This window comes from Carlito syrichta, unplaced genomic scaffold (genome assembly GCF_000164805.1).
Source record: "Carlito syrichta isolate Samal-C Ts95f unplaced genomic scaffold, Tarsius_syrichta-2.0.1 Scaffold153948, whole genome shotgun sequence".
NCBI classification, from domain to species: Eukaryota; Metazoa; Chordata; class Mammalia; order Primates; family Tarsiidae; genus Carlito; species Carlito syrichta.
In genome coordinates this window covers 149210-165536 of record NW_007098044.1, presented here as the reverse complement: position 1 = coordinate 165536, position 16327 = coordinate 149210, and the positions used below count along the sequence as shown (strand labels likewise).

Here is a 16327-nt window from a genome sequence, read left to right as displayed (position 1 = left end):
CGTGAATACAACTCTGAGAGCACAAGAATATGTGAAGAGCCAAGGGGTTAGCCTATGAATCAAGGTTAAAGTAGGGGTAGAAGATTCTAGAAGTTCATTCTGTTTCGAGGGTGGACGTGAGGTAACTTATCTGTCGGGCAAGAGATATTTCATATTACTTCTTAAAGTGAACTGACGAACATTAGTATACTCTTCTTCACTCCCTGTCCAAGAAAAGCAGTTTCAAAAAGATGAGGTTTAAAAGGTTTACTAAACATGAGCAACTCTGGCATTGAGGGTCAAAAGGAAGGAAAGAACGTCTTGAAGGAATTTTCTGTGGGTCCTTTGGTGCACAAATTTTGCTCACAGCCCTTGAGAAAGGTTATCAGGACCTTGCTCCATGTTTTTAATTCACTTTTAAGAAAGAAACCATTTCCTTCGTAGGAAAATAGTCGCAGGCATCCAGCAAGTAAAACCCAACTTTAGAGGGCAACAGGCCGCTGGAGGATTTAGAGCCAGGTTCCCAACCGGAAAATTGCTTTTCAGGGAGAAGGTCATGTTTTCTACTGATAATAGGGTCATTTATATCAAGTTAAACACCCTTCCTTCCGATCCAGGAGGATGTTTAAGCTTGGTCTCCCTGAACGGACAGTAGGAAATACACTTATCCCCAGCTCAGAAGAAAGGTTTGAGGATGGGAAATGGGAATTTAGGTTGAATTCCAGTCTGTCCTGAGCCTGACCCTCCGTGACCTGGATGCACCGAGCTGGGGCGGTATCAGCCGAGTACTGAAGGGTGGGGAAGGAAGTCTGGTGGACACAACAAGGACTGTTCAAGGGGAGAGAACGAAAGGGCAGGAAAATGAAATGCCAGCCCCCACACGGCCGCTTCTGTGCATGCCTCAGGCCCTCGCAGACTTACGTTTGCATGCATGGGCCTTGGCTGTGCTCCCACGCCAGGACAGAACAGCAGGCAGGTACCCCCGGACAGTGCAGCCTTTTTCTTCACGATCAGCCTTGCTGTGATTTCACTGTTACCCACTTGTAGAAACCTCCTGGCTTGAGTGGTCCATCACCCAGGCTCTGCGAGGGCGTGTGCATGTCTAACTCTGGCTGGCGAAGCCTTCCCACGCGGGCTTGCCTTTAAGCCTGTTTATAAGGCCTGAAGTTACTTCTGTTTTGTTCTAGCCAAAAGGGTGAAGTGCTGCCAGCAGTATGTCTGGAATGTTATTTACTCGGTACATTTCTGTGGCTTCTCTTTGTAGCACTGCAGATGCCAGAGCCAGGGGTCATTTACTGGAAAGTGCCAGGTTCTACAGTTTGTCTTCTCCATGGGGTGACTTAGCTCCTGTGCCTCTCAGACCTTCTTTCCTCCCTCCCCCCTTCTTTCTGTCTTTCCCTTCCCTCCCCCCTTTCCTCCCTCCCTCCCATCCGGTTTTTTTTTCCTGAGTTAATGACCTGAACTACTGTTGGTGCCTGTTGCTTCGCACCTTTGTCTAAATGCCCCAACTCCATTGTAATTTCTGGGGTTTCCGGTGGACTCTTCAGAGCGCCTGGCGGTTGCTTTTCCATGTGCGTGCCTGCCCTGTTATTATCTCCCATGAAAGCTGTCTGTTTTGGCAGACGAGACTCCCGCGATTGCAGTTGAGCTCTCTGAGCTGAATGGGTGATGTTGTGCAGGGGAAATATAGGTGGGGTTTCCTCTAATGGTGGCCGTGGGGGCGGAAGAGGAATCTGCAAGCAGTCTTGGCTTGTGTGGAGCCGACACGATGGCAAATAAATGGCTTTGGAAGGAAAGAACCGGTGTGTGCAGTTGCTTAATTTGGGAGGTTTCACAACTGTTTTCATTCAGTTGACGGGGGAGCGATGTTTTCAGAGCAGATTCTTCATTAGGGAGGCTGTAAACAAGTCCTGGAAAAAACTAGAAATGCCGAAGGTGGGTGCATAGGAGGCATGGTTGGCCTCTTTCTTCTTCAGCCCCCCCCCATTTCATCCATGCAGTTTTAATCATGGTATTTGGGGTCTTAAAACAAGGCATGAAAAACGAGATTAGATAAATCTCCCTGTCTGGTGCCAGCCCTGGGGCCGTTTGCACACCTGGGCGGGTCAACTCCCAACATTCTTTCCCTGTCAGCATCATTGTGGCATGCCGTGTGAATCTATAAGCACCTACGGGTACTGCAGATACGCCTTGCAGAGACTCGGTCTTTATCTGGGTCTCCTGGAAACCTCGTCCTCCACAGTACCTGTTAGTTTGTTAATTCCATAACCAGCCCCCGTGTGGAATGGAAAATTTTGGGTTCCGTTCTTCTTGGCTTTCTCTGTCCTTCTGCATGACTTCTCAATTTGTTTGTAAGCTGCGCGGATTTTTGGCTGAAGGGTCTTCTTTGATCACTCTCCTGACAGCATGGGCTGCACATTCTCACACCTGCTCTTCTTTTACAGGCCAGATTTCAGAGTAAATGCTTCCATTGCCTTGTAATTTTTTCAGTGTAAAACTTCGGCGCAGGTTACTTATTACAGGTAATAGCCGTTTGATGACGGAGACAACCTCTTGGCAGAGACAGCAACCGGAGCCACTGCCAGAAACAGAAACTGCCCCCTTGTTTATGTCTCAAAGCATCTGAGCCGCAAGCCTGCCAGTCATGATCCGGCACGCACATGCTAAGCGCAGACTCGCTAGGCTGAGGAAGTGGCCCTGCAGGTAGCGCCAGGATGGGCTCTGACAAGACCCTGTGTGTTTTCTCCCCGCTCTCCACAGCCCACACATCATCTTCCTCTCCCAGAGCTCCCTGACAGGAACGAGCCATCTCTGCGGGACCCGTCTCTGCCACGAGATTGCTCATGCCTGGTTTGGCCTGGCCATCGGGGCCCGTGACTGGACGGAAGAGTGGCTGAGTGAGGGCTTTGCCACTCACTTGGAAGATGTCTTCTGGGCGGCAGCACAGCAGGTGGGTTGAAAGTGACCCTCAGCAGTTCACTACCTGGAGTCACACCCTCTTTGTAGTCATCCATTCAGCATCTGGGTACTGAGTGCCTGCTGTGCACTGGGCACTGTTTTCGCTGGGGAGATAGCAAATAAGAGAGCTCCCTGCTTGCCACAGGGTTCATGATCTAGAGATGGGAGACAGACCAATTCATCTGTAAAACGGGTCAGATGAAGAAAAACGAGCCCCCCGGGGAAGGGGAATATTATCTTAGAAGGTAGTGAGAGACGGCCTCTCTGCTAAGAATCTGAGCACAGACATGAAGCAAGGTTCACACGTGTGTTTTGAAGAAAGAGATTAAGATCTAAATCAGGAGTCGGTCTCAGACGTCTGCACACAACTAGAGTGAAGGGGTTGGTGTTGTAGATTAGGGACGGGGGAAGACTATGGCAAGCTGGCAGCCGCTGCTCAGCTCTAACCAGTTGTCATGTCGAAGGGAAGAGGGCTCAACACAGCCTGAACTTTGAGATTTTTAAGGGGATCATACATCTGGATTATCCTGTGAAGCTGCTAATTTTAAAAACTGTATGCAAACTAAACATAAACAGAACAGAACTGATCCACACACTCCCAGTTAAATTCTCCCTTAAAGAACTGACCACCAGATTTAATGAGTACAACGGGCCACTACGCTGCTGCCTGCTTGCCTTCAAGTTCCTATTATTTGGGTCACTTCTTCCCTACCAGCCTTTTCTCTCACTCACGGGACTATTTGGCATCTTCCCAAAATTCCAGGCTTGTGCATCCCTGTATGATTTTGTTCAGGATGCTCCATCTGCCAGCTCGAGGTCCCCTTCTCTGGCTAGCACAGACTGATCACCTCACCCACAATTCTCCCAGAGACTTTGAACTCCTGCAATATTAGGTGATGGCTTCTTTTTTTCTCACTTAAAGTAGACTGGGTCTCACTCAGTCTTCTGTCCTCTTCTTAGCAATGTGCATGTCACTGTCCCCTGCCCCATGGAGTCCTGTGAAGAGAGGCTACATGGTAGATACAGAAAAGAGGCTGGGCTCTGAGTTGGAGCAGACTTTGAATCTCAGCTCTGCTTTTCACCAGCTTTGTGAGCCCTCCCCAGGCCTCAGTTTCCCCCGTTGTAGAATGACTGTACGAATGCCGAACCTTGCAGGGTGAGTGCGATAATGTATGAATAAGCGTAGCACAGTATCCAGCACATGGAAAGTGGGTAAGATATGCTTATTCTCCTCCTCTCTGCACACAGTAGGCACTCAGGAAGGGGCTAATGTCAAATGTGCCTCTATCTCGATCTCTTCCTTGGGGGCCTTCCATTCCGAGATAGTCAGACTCGTGCTGGTCTTGGCCGGTGTCTGTGTCTTAGGCATCTGATCGAGATACCTCTGTGCTTTATCTCAAGCATCCCCAAACAGTGTTCCTCTATACCCTGCCCCTGCCTGTACTTCTAGGTGGTCACACCTTGATCTCCCGGCTCGGGTTCTGCCTTTGCCCCAAGTGTGTCCGTGTCCACTGACAGAAGCCAGCCAGGCTACATCTTACAGCTGCGTACCATCTGTGTCCACTCTGTACTAGATCTGTAGGGATAAAACAGTGACTAAGACACAGCCATACCATAGTCTAGTTGGGACACAAGAAAAGCATGCAGTGGAAGGAAGAAGAAAGCAAGTTAGAAAAGAGAGTCAAATACCAAATATTGTTGGCGTTCAAAGGTAGGAGAGGTGAGGTCTGAGCAGACCCAGGAAGGCTTCTTGGAGGTGGTGACTTTGTTGTGGGTCTCGAGGGGAAGGCAGGAGTTACACTTTTTCTCTCCCTCCTTTTCCCTTACCCCGCATAGGATCAACCCACCTCTTCATGCTTCCTTTGAAGTACATGAAGTAGCTCTTCAAGACATGGAAACATAAATGCTCCAGTGGCAAAGGGACCATTCTTGAGTCTAGCACACAGTTGGGAAACGTTTCCAGAGCACGTTTGCCCCTCTGATAAGTAACTCTGCGGTTACTTATGCTCCCAGGGCTTTAAGGGTGAGACTGAACTGGTGCTGGGCCCCAGTGTGTGCCCACCTCAAACCTTCCTGGCAATAGGAGAGTGCCCAGTGAGGCAGGTGCGGGTGTGCCACCTCATGGGACATTCCTGGTCAGCAGCAGGCTGTGCCAGTGAAGCAGGTGGGGGGTCGCATTGGCGGCAGTGGCTGTGTGGGTCGCTTTGCTGCCTGGGAGACTTCCCTCTGCAGCACTGAGCCTCAGAAAGAGTGGCAAGAGGGGGCGTGTGAAGTCATGGAACGAGGAGGTGGTAGCCAGCCTTCCCCTCGATCCGATGGGCATTCCACAGGGATGGCTGAGTCAGTCAGCTGCAGGGCTGAGTTGTGTAACTTGTCATCAGCCCGGATAAAGTCTTAACTCCTTCCCAGGCGTGTTAATCTCCTCGGAGGCCATAATGAAGTCCCGCAGACTGGGTGGCTCAGGCAGAAGGCATGTTTCCCACAGTTCTGGAGGCTGGAAGTCCAAGACAGAGGTGCTGACAGGGTTGGCGTCTGGTGAGGCCCCTCCTGGCTTTGCCGGTGGCTGCTGGCTGCCTCTTCTCTATGCTCGCATGTGGCCTTTCCCCTCCGCGTGGAGACGAAGAGTACTCTGTTGTCTCTTCCTCTTGGCAGAAGAACACCAGTCCTGTGGGATGCAGGCTGCACCCTCATTTAATCGGAATTAGCTCCTTGAAGGCCGTCTCCAAATACAGTCACGTTGGGGTTCGGTCTCGAACATATGTCTTTTGGGAGGACACAGTTGCGTCTTTACTAAAGGCACACAAAGTCTGTTGATCTCAGCCCCACTCCGCCTCCCTCCCTGGTGGAGTCTGCTCCCGGCCGACTGCCCCCCACCTCACCCACCCCCCAATCCTCTAAGCACACCTGCCCTTTCCAGGTCCCATGTGCCTCGCGCCTGCTTTTCCTCTTCCTGACTCCCCTTTCCCTGGCTGACCTCTTCTGTCCTTGAGGACCAGCTTGGTCATCACCTCCTCGCAGGAAAGCCCTGGTTGTCAAGGGGGCTTCTGGGTGGTTCCTTAACCTCCACCCACACCTGTGCTCTGGTGTTAGCGTTCTCACCTGTCTGCGCCTCCCGCAGACACCCCACAGGAAGGATCTGTCCTTAGATTCCCCAGGGCCTAGCAGGACTCAGTGAATATCTGTTGAATGAATGATTAGAGACCTTTGATTTCCAGAAATGCTTCTAGACACTAGACCTTGTCCCCTGCCCCCTGTGGGTGTTCTGCGCCATCCCTTGCAGAGAACACAGCCGTGTAACCTTGTGAGCATGTCCCTGTGACGCCTGCCGGCTCTGACTCAGTAGGGCAGAGTGTGACAGCCTCCCCACCCCCTACCCAGAATGAGTCTGGACAGTGCCTTTTTCTGGTTATGGGCAAAAGCAGTCCTCCGGGTTGTGATAGCAGTCCTTAACCAGATAAGGACTAGGGAAGGGAGGCAAATTTAGGGGCCTTCCCCACCCTGCACAGAAAGACAAAGCAGGACGGAAGACTGGATGAAATAAAAGTGGAGCCAGGCATGGTGGCTCATGCCTGTAATCCCAGCACTTTGGGAGGCGGAGGCAAGAGGATTGCATGAGTCCAGGGTTCGAGACCAGTCTGGGCAACTTGGCGAGACCTTGCCTCTACAATAATAAAAAAATTAGCTGGGTGTGGTGGTGCACGCCTGAGGTTCCAACTACTCAGAAGGATCACCCGAGCCCAGCAGGTCGAGGCTGCAGTGGCCATGAGTGTGCCACTGCACTCCAGCCTGGGCGACAGAGTGAGACTCCGACTCAAAAAAGAAAAAAAGAGAATCAAAAGTTGAAAGGGTCCATGGGAAGCCCACTCTGTCTTGGCCAGGTGTTGGAGGAGTGGGTGGGATCCAGGACCGGGGCCCCCTCATCAGGCAGGTCAAGCCCCACCCAGCAGCACAAGAGTGTGAGGTTGGTTTGAGGAGCCAAGAGGCTGCCTTGGCTCTTTGTCCGACTGGAGCAAGGTGGAGGCAGCAGCCACGCCACCCCACTGAAGCCCAGCAAGCCTTTCCATGAGGAGGACAACATGACGGTGACGGCTTTGTGTTTGTGTGTCCACCCGGCAGCTGGCCCCCCAGGAAGCCCAGGAGCAGCAGGAGCTGAGGGCCTGCCTGCGCTGGCGTCGCCTCCAGGATGAGACACGGAGCTCCCCCGAGGAGATGCAGGTGCTGAGGTAACGCCTTTTGTGATCTTGTTACCTTCTCTGTCCAGCTCTGCTTTTCTCCAAGATGCATCCAGGCCATCTGACTAAACCTATTGTGTTTCCTCTTTAAATTCAGTTGGGATGCGTGACTCGCTCTCCTGGGGCCGGGATGCTTGTGTTTTCAGCGGTTCAGGCTGTGGGTTTCAATGTGCCTCCTGACATTTTCCTGGTGCCCCTATTCAGGAAAAAAAATTAGCGTGGGGCCATTTCCGGGACCAAATTTGTCGTTTGAACTTCTAATAGTCACTTTATTGGTGGCTGTGGACGTAGTGAAGGTTGAGGGTTGACCGCCTGGCAGACAGTAGTAACCCTTTAAAGCAAAAGGAGAAAAACCTCTTTAGGAAAATATTGATTCCTAAGTGTTGAGCCGTCACAGATGTGTGTGTCAATGGGGCCTTTTGTTTCTCGAATGCAGCCCAGCAGGAGGCCGTGGGCTTGCCAACGGTAGGGGGGATGCACAGCCAGGGGGTTGGAGACGGTGTTTGTACACTGTGGCCTGTGGCCCTTACAGGATTTCTTTTGCTCTTCTCTCCAAGGTTTACTTGAACCTCCTCACTTTGCTCCTTTTCTTCACTAAGTGGTCACCTGAAACCTCCTGTTTAGGCCCGGCAGCACTCAGGTTGCTATGGCAACCAAAGCTTTCATGCTGCCCCCTCTTGACTAGAGTCAAGCGTTTGCAATCCGCCATCCAACAGGTGGGCAGGATGGGCCATCCTGGAATAGCCACCCCTCCCTGCCCGTCCTTAGATGGCCACCCCAAAGGCCAGTCCACCTCTCTGGGCAGGAGCCCGCCTTGGCCAGCACTGCTGTTGTGGTTTGTTTTTAATTTTAAACAAACACCCCAATTCCCCTGACTTGGAAATGCACCCACCCAAGGCGGCCAGACCCCAGGAGCAAGGCTGGTGGGTGTCTGTGAGCTGTACTGCAGAGCAGGGTGTAGCTCGCCACACCCTTCCCACGGAAGTTCCCTGCGCTTGCATGCCAGCTGACTCATCCACGGTTCAGGAGATACAGTCCCAGCAGTGGGCAGCGCCGCGGGCCAGGAGCCTGGAGCTCTGCGTTCTGCCCCGGAACCACTGTTCCTGTGTCTGTCCGTTCAGCCAGTGTTTACTGAGCCAGGCAGGACGGCCACCCTCAGGGCCAATGTGGACAAGGTCCTTGCTCTCACGAAGCTTCCACTGAGCGGGAATGGTGTTGCATGCACCAGCTGGTCACAGGTGGTGAGCAGTGCTGTGAAGGGACTGTAGTCATGTCTAGACTCACTGGAGGGCTTCTAGGAAGGAGCTCGGGGGTGCCTCTGAGAATGAGCCAGATGTGCAGAGCCTGGCAGAGGAGAGGCGGGGAGGCCAAGGCAAGAAAGAGCCTGGCATGTTTTAGGGACAGAAAGGAGGAGGGTATGACTGGAAAAGGGACAGAGAGCAGGCCCAGGGGAGGCAGCAACCAGGTTACTTGTACCTCACTCCAGGTTCCCCAGAAGCCACCACAGGACCTCTGGCAGGGAGGGAGCATGAGATATGTGGGGTGCTTTGACAGGACTGCTGTGTTGCCACGCAGTGACTGGGGCAGCCTGTGGAAAGAAAAGTGCTGTGGTCCTCGCAAGAGGTCGCGGTGGCGGCAGCGACAGACGCAAGCAGCAGGCCTGTTTGAGATGTGTCTCGGTGGTGGAACTGGCAGTCTTTGGCAGATTGCATGCGAAAATGAGGGAACTGAGGATCCGAATGTCTTCTAGGTTTGGGGATGGAGCAGTCGAGTAGGTGGTAGTGTCATTCGGGAGACAGTAAAGACTGGGAGAGGCAGGCTTTGGAGAGAAACATAAAGGTTCCAGTTTTGCATGTGGTAAGTGTGTGATGCCAAATTCAGTATTAAGAACTCTGGGGTCTACAGGACATGAGTTCATTTGGAGAGTTTGGAACATTCAGCCTACATAATATTTAAAATTCTGAATTCATGGAAATCATCAGGGAGAGAGGAAAGAGAAGACGTGAGGAGGAAGATGAGGAGTCAGCAGAGGATCCTGGGAAAACCAGTACGTGTGGAGGAAATGGACACTGGGGGTCATAGAAACCAGAAAAGAAACCGAGGCGTAAGTGGGGAGTGGCGAGTGGCTCGTGTTGGATTCTGCCCAGGGGTGTGTAAAAGGAGAGAGAGGTGGGACCACATGAAAGATGTTGGTGACCTTACATTCATGCCTTGGGGTATGCATGAAGAGTGGAGAAAGAAGCCTGGTTGAAGTGGGCAGAAGAGTGGACGGGAGGCCAGGAAGTGGGGCCATGTGTGTAACTGGGTGGGGGAGATTGTGCTGACCAGGGAAGCAGTCCTAGGGGGATAGCAGAAGGAGGCGAGGCTCAGAGAGGCCCACTTCTGCATGGGAGACCCATGAGCACGCTTATGTGCAGGTGGACCACTGTGCACATCCCTCAAAGACTTTGTTTCTCCAGCTAAGAGATTATCTCCATTCTCCACATCTCTCAGTGCCTTTAATGCCTCTGGCTCTGCATGACCATAGTTCTTTGGTGGAGGGTAGGGACATCAGAGTTAATATTACTTTTGATAGAATGTGTTTCCAACTCATAAGCCAGTTGGTCTGCACCCTGGGATGTCAGTTCACACGAGAAGAGCCCCATCTCTGGCTTCCATGGAGCCGTGGTCAACCCAGTTCTGATGGCCAAGATCTTTTCCTGTCTGTGGAGTTGGGAGAATATAGTGCTTTTAGACCTCTGTGCTAGAAGGCTTATTATGGCATTTTGTGGTCTTTGTAATTGCGTTTGTCTAAATTTAGACTAACCATGAAAGGACTGTAGTTGAAAGATTTATTGACCATCAGTATAGAAAACATTATCAGATGCACTTACAATGAGGAGGAAATATTTTTGAACCTGCTCCAAATGCTATGGTGTAGATTTAGTTTATTCTCATCCCCTATAATTCTCCCTTAAATGGGCACAGAGAACCTAGAAATTATTCAAAGTGAAAGAAACAACTAGAAAAAAAAAAAAAAGAAAAGCGAAAGAAACAACTAGAGTTGTAAAAATGTGTTCTCTGATTTCGTTTTGGGTTAATATTGGGAAAGAAGTCCCTTAAAACAATACAACGATCAGGGATGCTATTTTCTTTTTTTCTCTGAAGATAACCCATGGTCTTGAAATGATGGTCCAAGAATAATGTAAAAATCTTGATTTGTGTCCTGTAAGTCCCTCTGTGTTGACAGACGCAATGGAAACTTCTTTGATGATCTTTGCAGCAGTTTGCAACATGGCTGACCACGCCCTCCTTCTGAAACACTCTGGTTTTCAAATAGTCTTCACATACTTTCTTGTCTTAGCTTTTGTGTGTCACACTCTCCTTGATTTCCCTCGACTTCATTGGCCAGTCCTCCTCACCTCTCTTGCTGGCAATTTAACATCTCCACTTAAACGACTTTAGGCTCAGAAAGACAGAATAACATAGTATGTCTAACCTCAGAGCAGGGATTTAAACCCAGGAATTGAAACTATTCTCTTTTCCCTACACCATATTCTTGTCTTCAAGGAACTTGATATAGCATTTAATTGCATTAAAAAAAAAATACTCCAGGTATCTTATACTCTGGAAAAAACTTACAGGTCAGAGTGAAAAAGTATCTTTGGACCAAGCAACTTTGCCTTGTAACTCATGAAAGCCTGTGTCTTATTATTTCAAAAGACACTGGGTAAAAAGAAAACTCAACAATCTGTTAGTTATAGATAACTGGAGTATTAACAAAGTGAGAGGAATTCCAATTTTGTTTGGCTCTGATTTATTAATTTCAATCATTTATAAAAACTGTTGTCCATTTGTGCCTTCCATACATCCACTGTTAAGCCATGGGTCTCCTAAACGGTGTCTTGGATAGACTTTGTTTTTAGTTTCTTTTGCATCAGATCTCTCTTAGATTGACTTAGTTGTAAGTTTCCTCTGGTTCAGGTTTCTTGAATTTTCATAGCCTTTGCAGCCTTCTTTGGCTGGAAGCCTATAATGTGGCTGCAGGTTCCTGAGGCATGGATATTTGCTCAGAGTTTTACGGTGTTAGGGGTCACATTGATGACTCCATTTCTCACTTGTTAATTATTAAAGATGTCTTTCCCATACAAGAGATCCCAGTGACTCTCCACAGACTCACCCTCACCCCTCCATTAGCCCTGGGCAGAGCTGTCTGCCAGGCAAAGTCTGATCCTATGGTTATTCCATTCTGTCCTGCCATTGCTTGGCTATTTCCTGTTGGGTGTCCCTATAAGCTCCCTTTCTGACCAGGGCAACAGTGATGGCTCTTGCCAAAGAAGATTTTAGAGTGCATTGGAAAGGCTCCCGGTGTCTCCTGTCTCTAGGGTGCAACTGAATTCTCGCAGCTTCTCTCTAAGTGCTTTCAGCTAGCAAGCATATCCTGACAGGCCCCCAGAAGGGGAGAGCTCTGGTGGCAGGGTCAGAAAAAACCTCTGTTGGTGATTTATTATCACTCCCTCTTTTTTCAGGATCCATTGTAAAGTCAAGCTCATACTGAGAAAAATGTTCCAATGTGGCAGTTAAGAAGGAGCAGACAAGCCCGCCTCTATGTCGCTCTTAATCATAGCCGCCTCCTCCACGGTTGATGCAGTGCTGGGTAAATGTGGGCCTCTTTCCCTTCCTTCCTCCTGAATGCATCACCCCGGTCACAAAAGCCTCCTGTGACAATGGGGGGGGACCCAAGTGTGTAACTCGGTCCCTGACCAAAGTCAAGTGTGCGTGCCACCAGTGTTCTGTGGACCGCACGGTGCCTGAGCACTGTGCCTTCCGCTTAGAATCACAAGACTTGTCTCATGAAAAGCCTGCTGTGTGGAAATCTCTATTATACTTGCAGTTTTCACCTCTAAGGTTTTTCTCAAATTGTTTACTTCTGATTCCTGAAGAACACAGCAGTCTTTTCCACCCACGCGTAGGGACACATCCATTCGCCGCGACACGAGCCTGCCTTGTGGAAAAGTTCCCCTTCAAGAGGCCCTTGTTGCTGTCGTGTGCTCACCTCCAGTCCGGGGCTCCGGCTTCCTCTGCTGCTCCTCCACCCTGAGGCCTGACGGACCATCATGGGCCACAGTAAACCCCTTCGCTGTTCCTGGGCCAGCTCCCTTCTCTCTGGCCTTCAGTATTTATTCCAGAATTTCCCTGTTGTCCTTTCATTCTTTGGCCTCCTGCCCTACTGGGGAAACTGAGGCCAGCAGCCGTGTCCTCCCTCTCGCAGATGTCCAAGAGCCATAGAACTTCCTTCCTCTGGAAGGAGGAAGGGGAGGGAGGCTCCAGACAGCATGGGAGGATGAGACGTTCATCATCACTCTGGAGGGTGGACAGGGGTCCATCCTGTCCTGTCAGGGAGAACAGTGTTTCCTTCACAGACTCCAGAGGCATGACAGTAGTGACGTGGCCTAGAGCAACTGTCCAGTCAGAGGAGCATCATGAAGCCTTCTCTTTTATAGGGTTACCTGGGTGGGGCCCTGTTGTTCAAGAGAAGGACGGGCAATCCTCTTTAATTATCTTGATGGAAGCCAACCATATCCTTATATTTTAATACAACTTTGTACCTGAACTTAATTAGCTACATTTTAAAAATTGATTTTATTTCATCCTGTTTAAGTGTAAAGCCTCCAGTCTTCAACCCATCTAAGCAATGGTCTGGTAATGAAAGGGGAAAAATCTTTCTTTCATTTGCCTTGGGAGGCAAGCTCCAAAGTGCCTTATCCTGGGGACCCCAGTCCAACAGAGCAGACACTTGAGGTCACCCCTCTGTTCTCTGTCATTAACCCTTCATCTTTTCCAGCTCCTTCCTTGTAACTTCTCCCATCCTTAATAATCTCTCCTTTGAACACTGCACCCTCATCTAATCATCAAAACACTTGTCTCAATCCCCACAGCTTTTACAAACTCCTAGCCCTCTGAAATCTGCTTTCTGTCTTCACCGTCTAAGGAAACTGGTTTTTCCTCAGGTCATTGTGCCCTGACAACCACCAGATTCTGTAAACAAATTTAACTTTTTATCTTATTGGACTCCTCTACTTTGTTTGGTACCGTTGAGAACTCATCCCTTCTGGAAACCTCTGTCACTTGGCTTTCATGGCACGCTCCTCTGGGTCTCCTAGTTCATCTCTGCTGTTCCTCCTCCATCTCCTTCACAGTCTTCTCTTTGTCTTCCCTGCCTCTTCAGAGGTGGTCTTCCCCAGGGCCTCCACTCTCAACTGCATGTCCTCCCAGAGTAGACTTGTCTAAGCCCCTGTCTTATGTCAAGTTTCCCAGAAGCAGATCCTGAGACGAGGTTTCTGCAAAAAAGATTCATTAGAAAGTGTTCTCAGGAGGAGAAAAGGAAAGGGAAGTGGACATGAGAGAGAGGGGGGCCAAGCCAGCGTGCTATTCTATCAAGCCAAGTCTCTCGGGGTTGTTCTGGAGGCAGCACGGGTCACCTCAGTTGTCCCATCAAGGCGGGGGACACCCAGAATGTTTAGACCCTTGCAGTTGTCTCACTGGATGGAAAGAGGCACAATCCCAGGTGCTTCTGGCTGTGTTTACAGGCAAAATAGACTCAGGCCATGCAAGGGCCACCCTCTGACAGAGCCGTGGAGAGCTTGTCCAGAACTAGCATGCACACAAGTGGTCAGAGGGCTTCTGGAGACACGGTGGGCATGGACACTGCCAGCCACACGCCCGTCGAAGCTGGAGCCTCCCAAGTCTCCACAGTCAGCCCAGCTCTCTCTAAAGATCAGCCATGAAAGTGTAGCTCCCGTTGCCATGTCCTCTGGTCACCCCTCGGGCATCTCACACTGGTTATTCTCCTCCCACCTTCAGCTGCTCACCTTCTGTCACACTGAACTCACTGGCAGTAGCACAGGTCCACACACAATCAGGGAAAAGCCTGAGTGTTCCGACTCCTCCCTGTCCTTCACACCTCCCGTGGGAGCCATCACTAACAACTGCTAGCTTTATCTCAAAAGTGTTTCCTCAATTCAGCCCTTCCTCTCCACCTGTAATACCATCCCCTCTCTGTTTAGAACTCCTTCACCACTTGCTTGCAGCAATCCAACAGCCCAACTTCTTTTCTACCTTTAATCTTGCCTTTCCTTGCCGTCGCCAGGGAGCTCTCCTTAAGACACCTTGTGATTCTGCCACCTTCTTGCTTAAAACTCTCCGGAAGCTTCCCCTACCTCCAGGAAAAACATCAAGCTCCTTAATAAGCTATGCATTAAGCCACCTAGCCACATTTAGCCCTTTAAGTAGAAAGAATATTGCAAAATTGCAGTATCCCTTCTCTTTTCCCAGTCCCATCTCTGCCATTCTTGGCTTTTTCCTCCACCCTCCAGATAGCTTAGGCAGCCATAACAAGATACTGAAGGCCAGGTGCTTGAGCAACAGAAAATTATTTCCTCAAAGTTCTGGAGCCTGGAAGTCCAACATCAAGGAGCTGAAAGTTTAGTTTCTCCTGCGACCACTGAGTAGAAAAACAGTTTTTCCTCTGCTCTCACCCCACAACAATTAGCACAGGAAACTTCTGTGACCAGGTCAGTGGTAGGGGGGCTTCCCCACACTCCAAGTGGACAGTCAACTCTATAGCAGATACCAACCTCTAATTCAGTTTGGTTCTGACTCTGTCTCCAGTGTCAGATCCCAAAGGGTGGGGGCTCAGTCCCACAAGACTACCTCCATTTCTGATGCCAGTCGTAAGCCCCACATTGCTTCACCTGTGCTTCTAATCATCCAGCTATAAATTGGGTTCTCATGACCCCCTCCTTGGTTTCGATTAATCTGCTGGAGCAGCTAACGGAACTCAGGGAAACACGTTTAGCCATTTAATAGAAAGGGAATTGCGAAAGGATGCAGATGAAGAGATACATAGGGGGAGGTAAGGAGAAGGGGTCCAGAGCTTCTCTGCCCTCCCTGGGTGCCAGCCTTCAGGGACCCCCAGGGGTCAGCTCTTGGGGAGCTCTCCAAACCCTGTCCTTTGGGGTTTTTATGGGGCCTTTCTTACATCGGCTTGGTTGATTAAACCATTGGCCATTGGTGACTGACTTAACCCTAGAGTTTGGGGATGGGGCTGAAAGTCCCCATCTTCTAATCATGCCGTGGTCTTTCTGGTGACCAGCCACCCATCCTGAAACTACCTGGGAACTGCCAGCTGGCAGTCAGCTCATTAGCATACCAAAAAGACACCACTTTGGAGAGGCTAAGGATTTTAGGAGTCATATGCCCGGAAACAAGGATGAAGACCAAATATATATTTCACAATATCACAGCCACCTTCTGGCTGTGTCCTCACATAGTCTTTCCTCGGTGTTTTGCACATCCCTGGTGTCTATGCGTCCTAATCTCTTCTTCTTGTAAGGACACTAGTCATATCGGAATAGGGCTTCCCCTGACAGTCTCATTTTAACTTACCTATCTGTTGAAAGGGCTTGTCTCCAAGTGTAGTCATATTCTGGGTTACTAGGGGTTACAGCTTCAACATACACATTTTGGGGGAAGCGATTCATCCCATAACTCCTACCATCTGCTTGCTCTTCCTTACCTCCATGGCTTTTTAAAATGTTGTCTCTATTTAGAATATCTTTCCCTTGCTGCATAATTCCGTGTCATTATGACTCATCATGACTCAGCGTGGATAACATTGCCTTTCAAAAAAAGTCTCGGGCCCTACCCTGAGATAAGCTAGTATCCCTCCTTTGTACCCCCCAGACTATCTTATGTATGTCCATCCCTGATCTTACATTATTTGATAATTATCTTTAGGATGAGCCATAGTAAATTGCTAATATTTGACCATTTTTGAGCTAAAAAAACCAATTTCATATGGTCCAACCTAACACAGCTCTCTCTTCTGTCCCTCAGCTTTTTTACCTAGGGACCATGTCTCATTTATCTCTGTGTTCCACAGTGCTTGGGACTGAGTAGATACTTGAGGCATGTTGAATAAATGAATGTTGCAGACACGACCTCTGTCCCTGAGGTTCTTTGTACATTATTTGGAGAGTTGAAATATTGGTCATGAGATAGTGAATTGGCCAGATCCTAGGCTTCGTCCTCCAAGATATAAGAACCGAGAGGTTAATATTGGTAGACTTAGTTAGAAAGGGCTGTGGGGAGGATGTGAGACTGGAGCAGGGATGGTA

The 16327-nt window shown here is 49.6% G+C and overlaps 1 protein-coding gene across 1 annotated transcript in view; it reads left to right on the top strand.

Moving 5' to 3' along the window:
* The window catches only part of CUNH9orf3 (chromosome unknown C9orf3 homolog), a 306444-nt gene that overhangs the window by 143656 nt on the left and 146461 nt on the right, over positions 1-16327 (top strand). Inside the window, exons 4-5 of the mRNA XM_008050889.1 lie at positions 2740-2929; positions 7054-7160. Coding sequence (XP_008049080.1) covers positions 2740-2929; positions 7054-7160 — 297 coding nt within the window. The remainder of the gene's footprint in view (positions 1-2739; positions 2930-7053; positions 7161-16327) is intronic.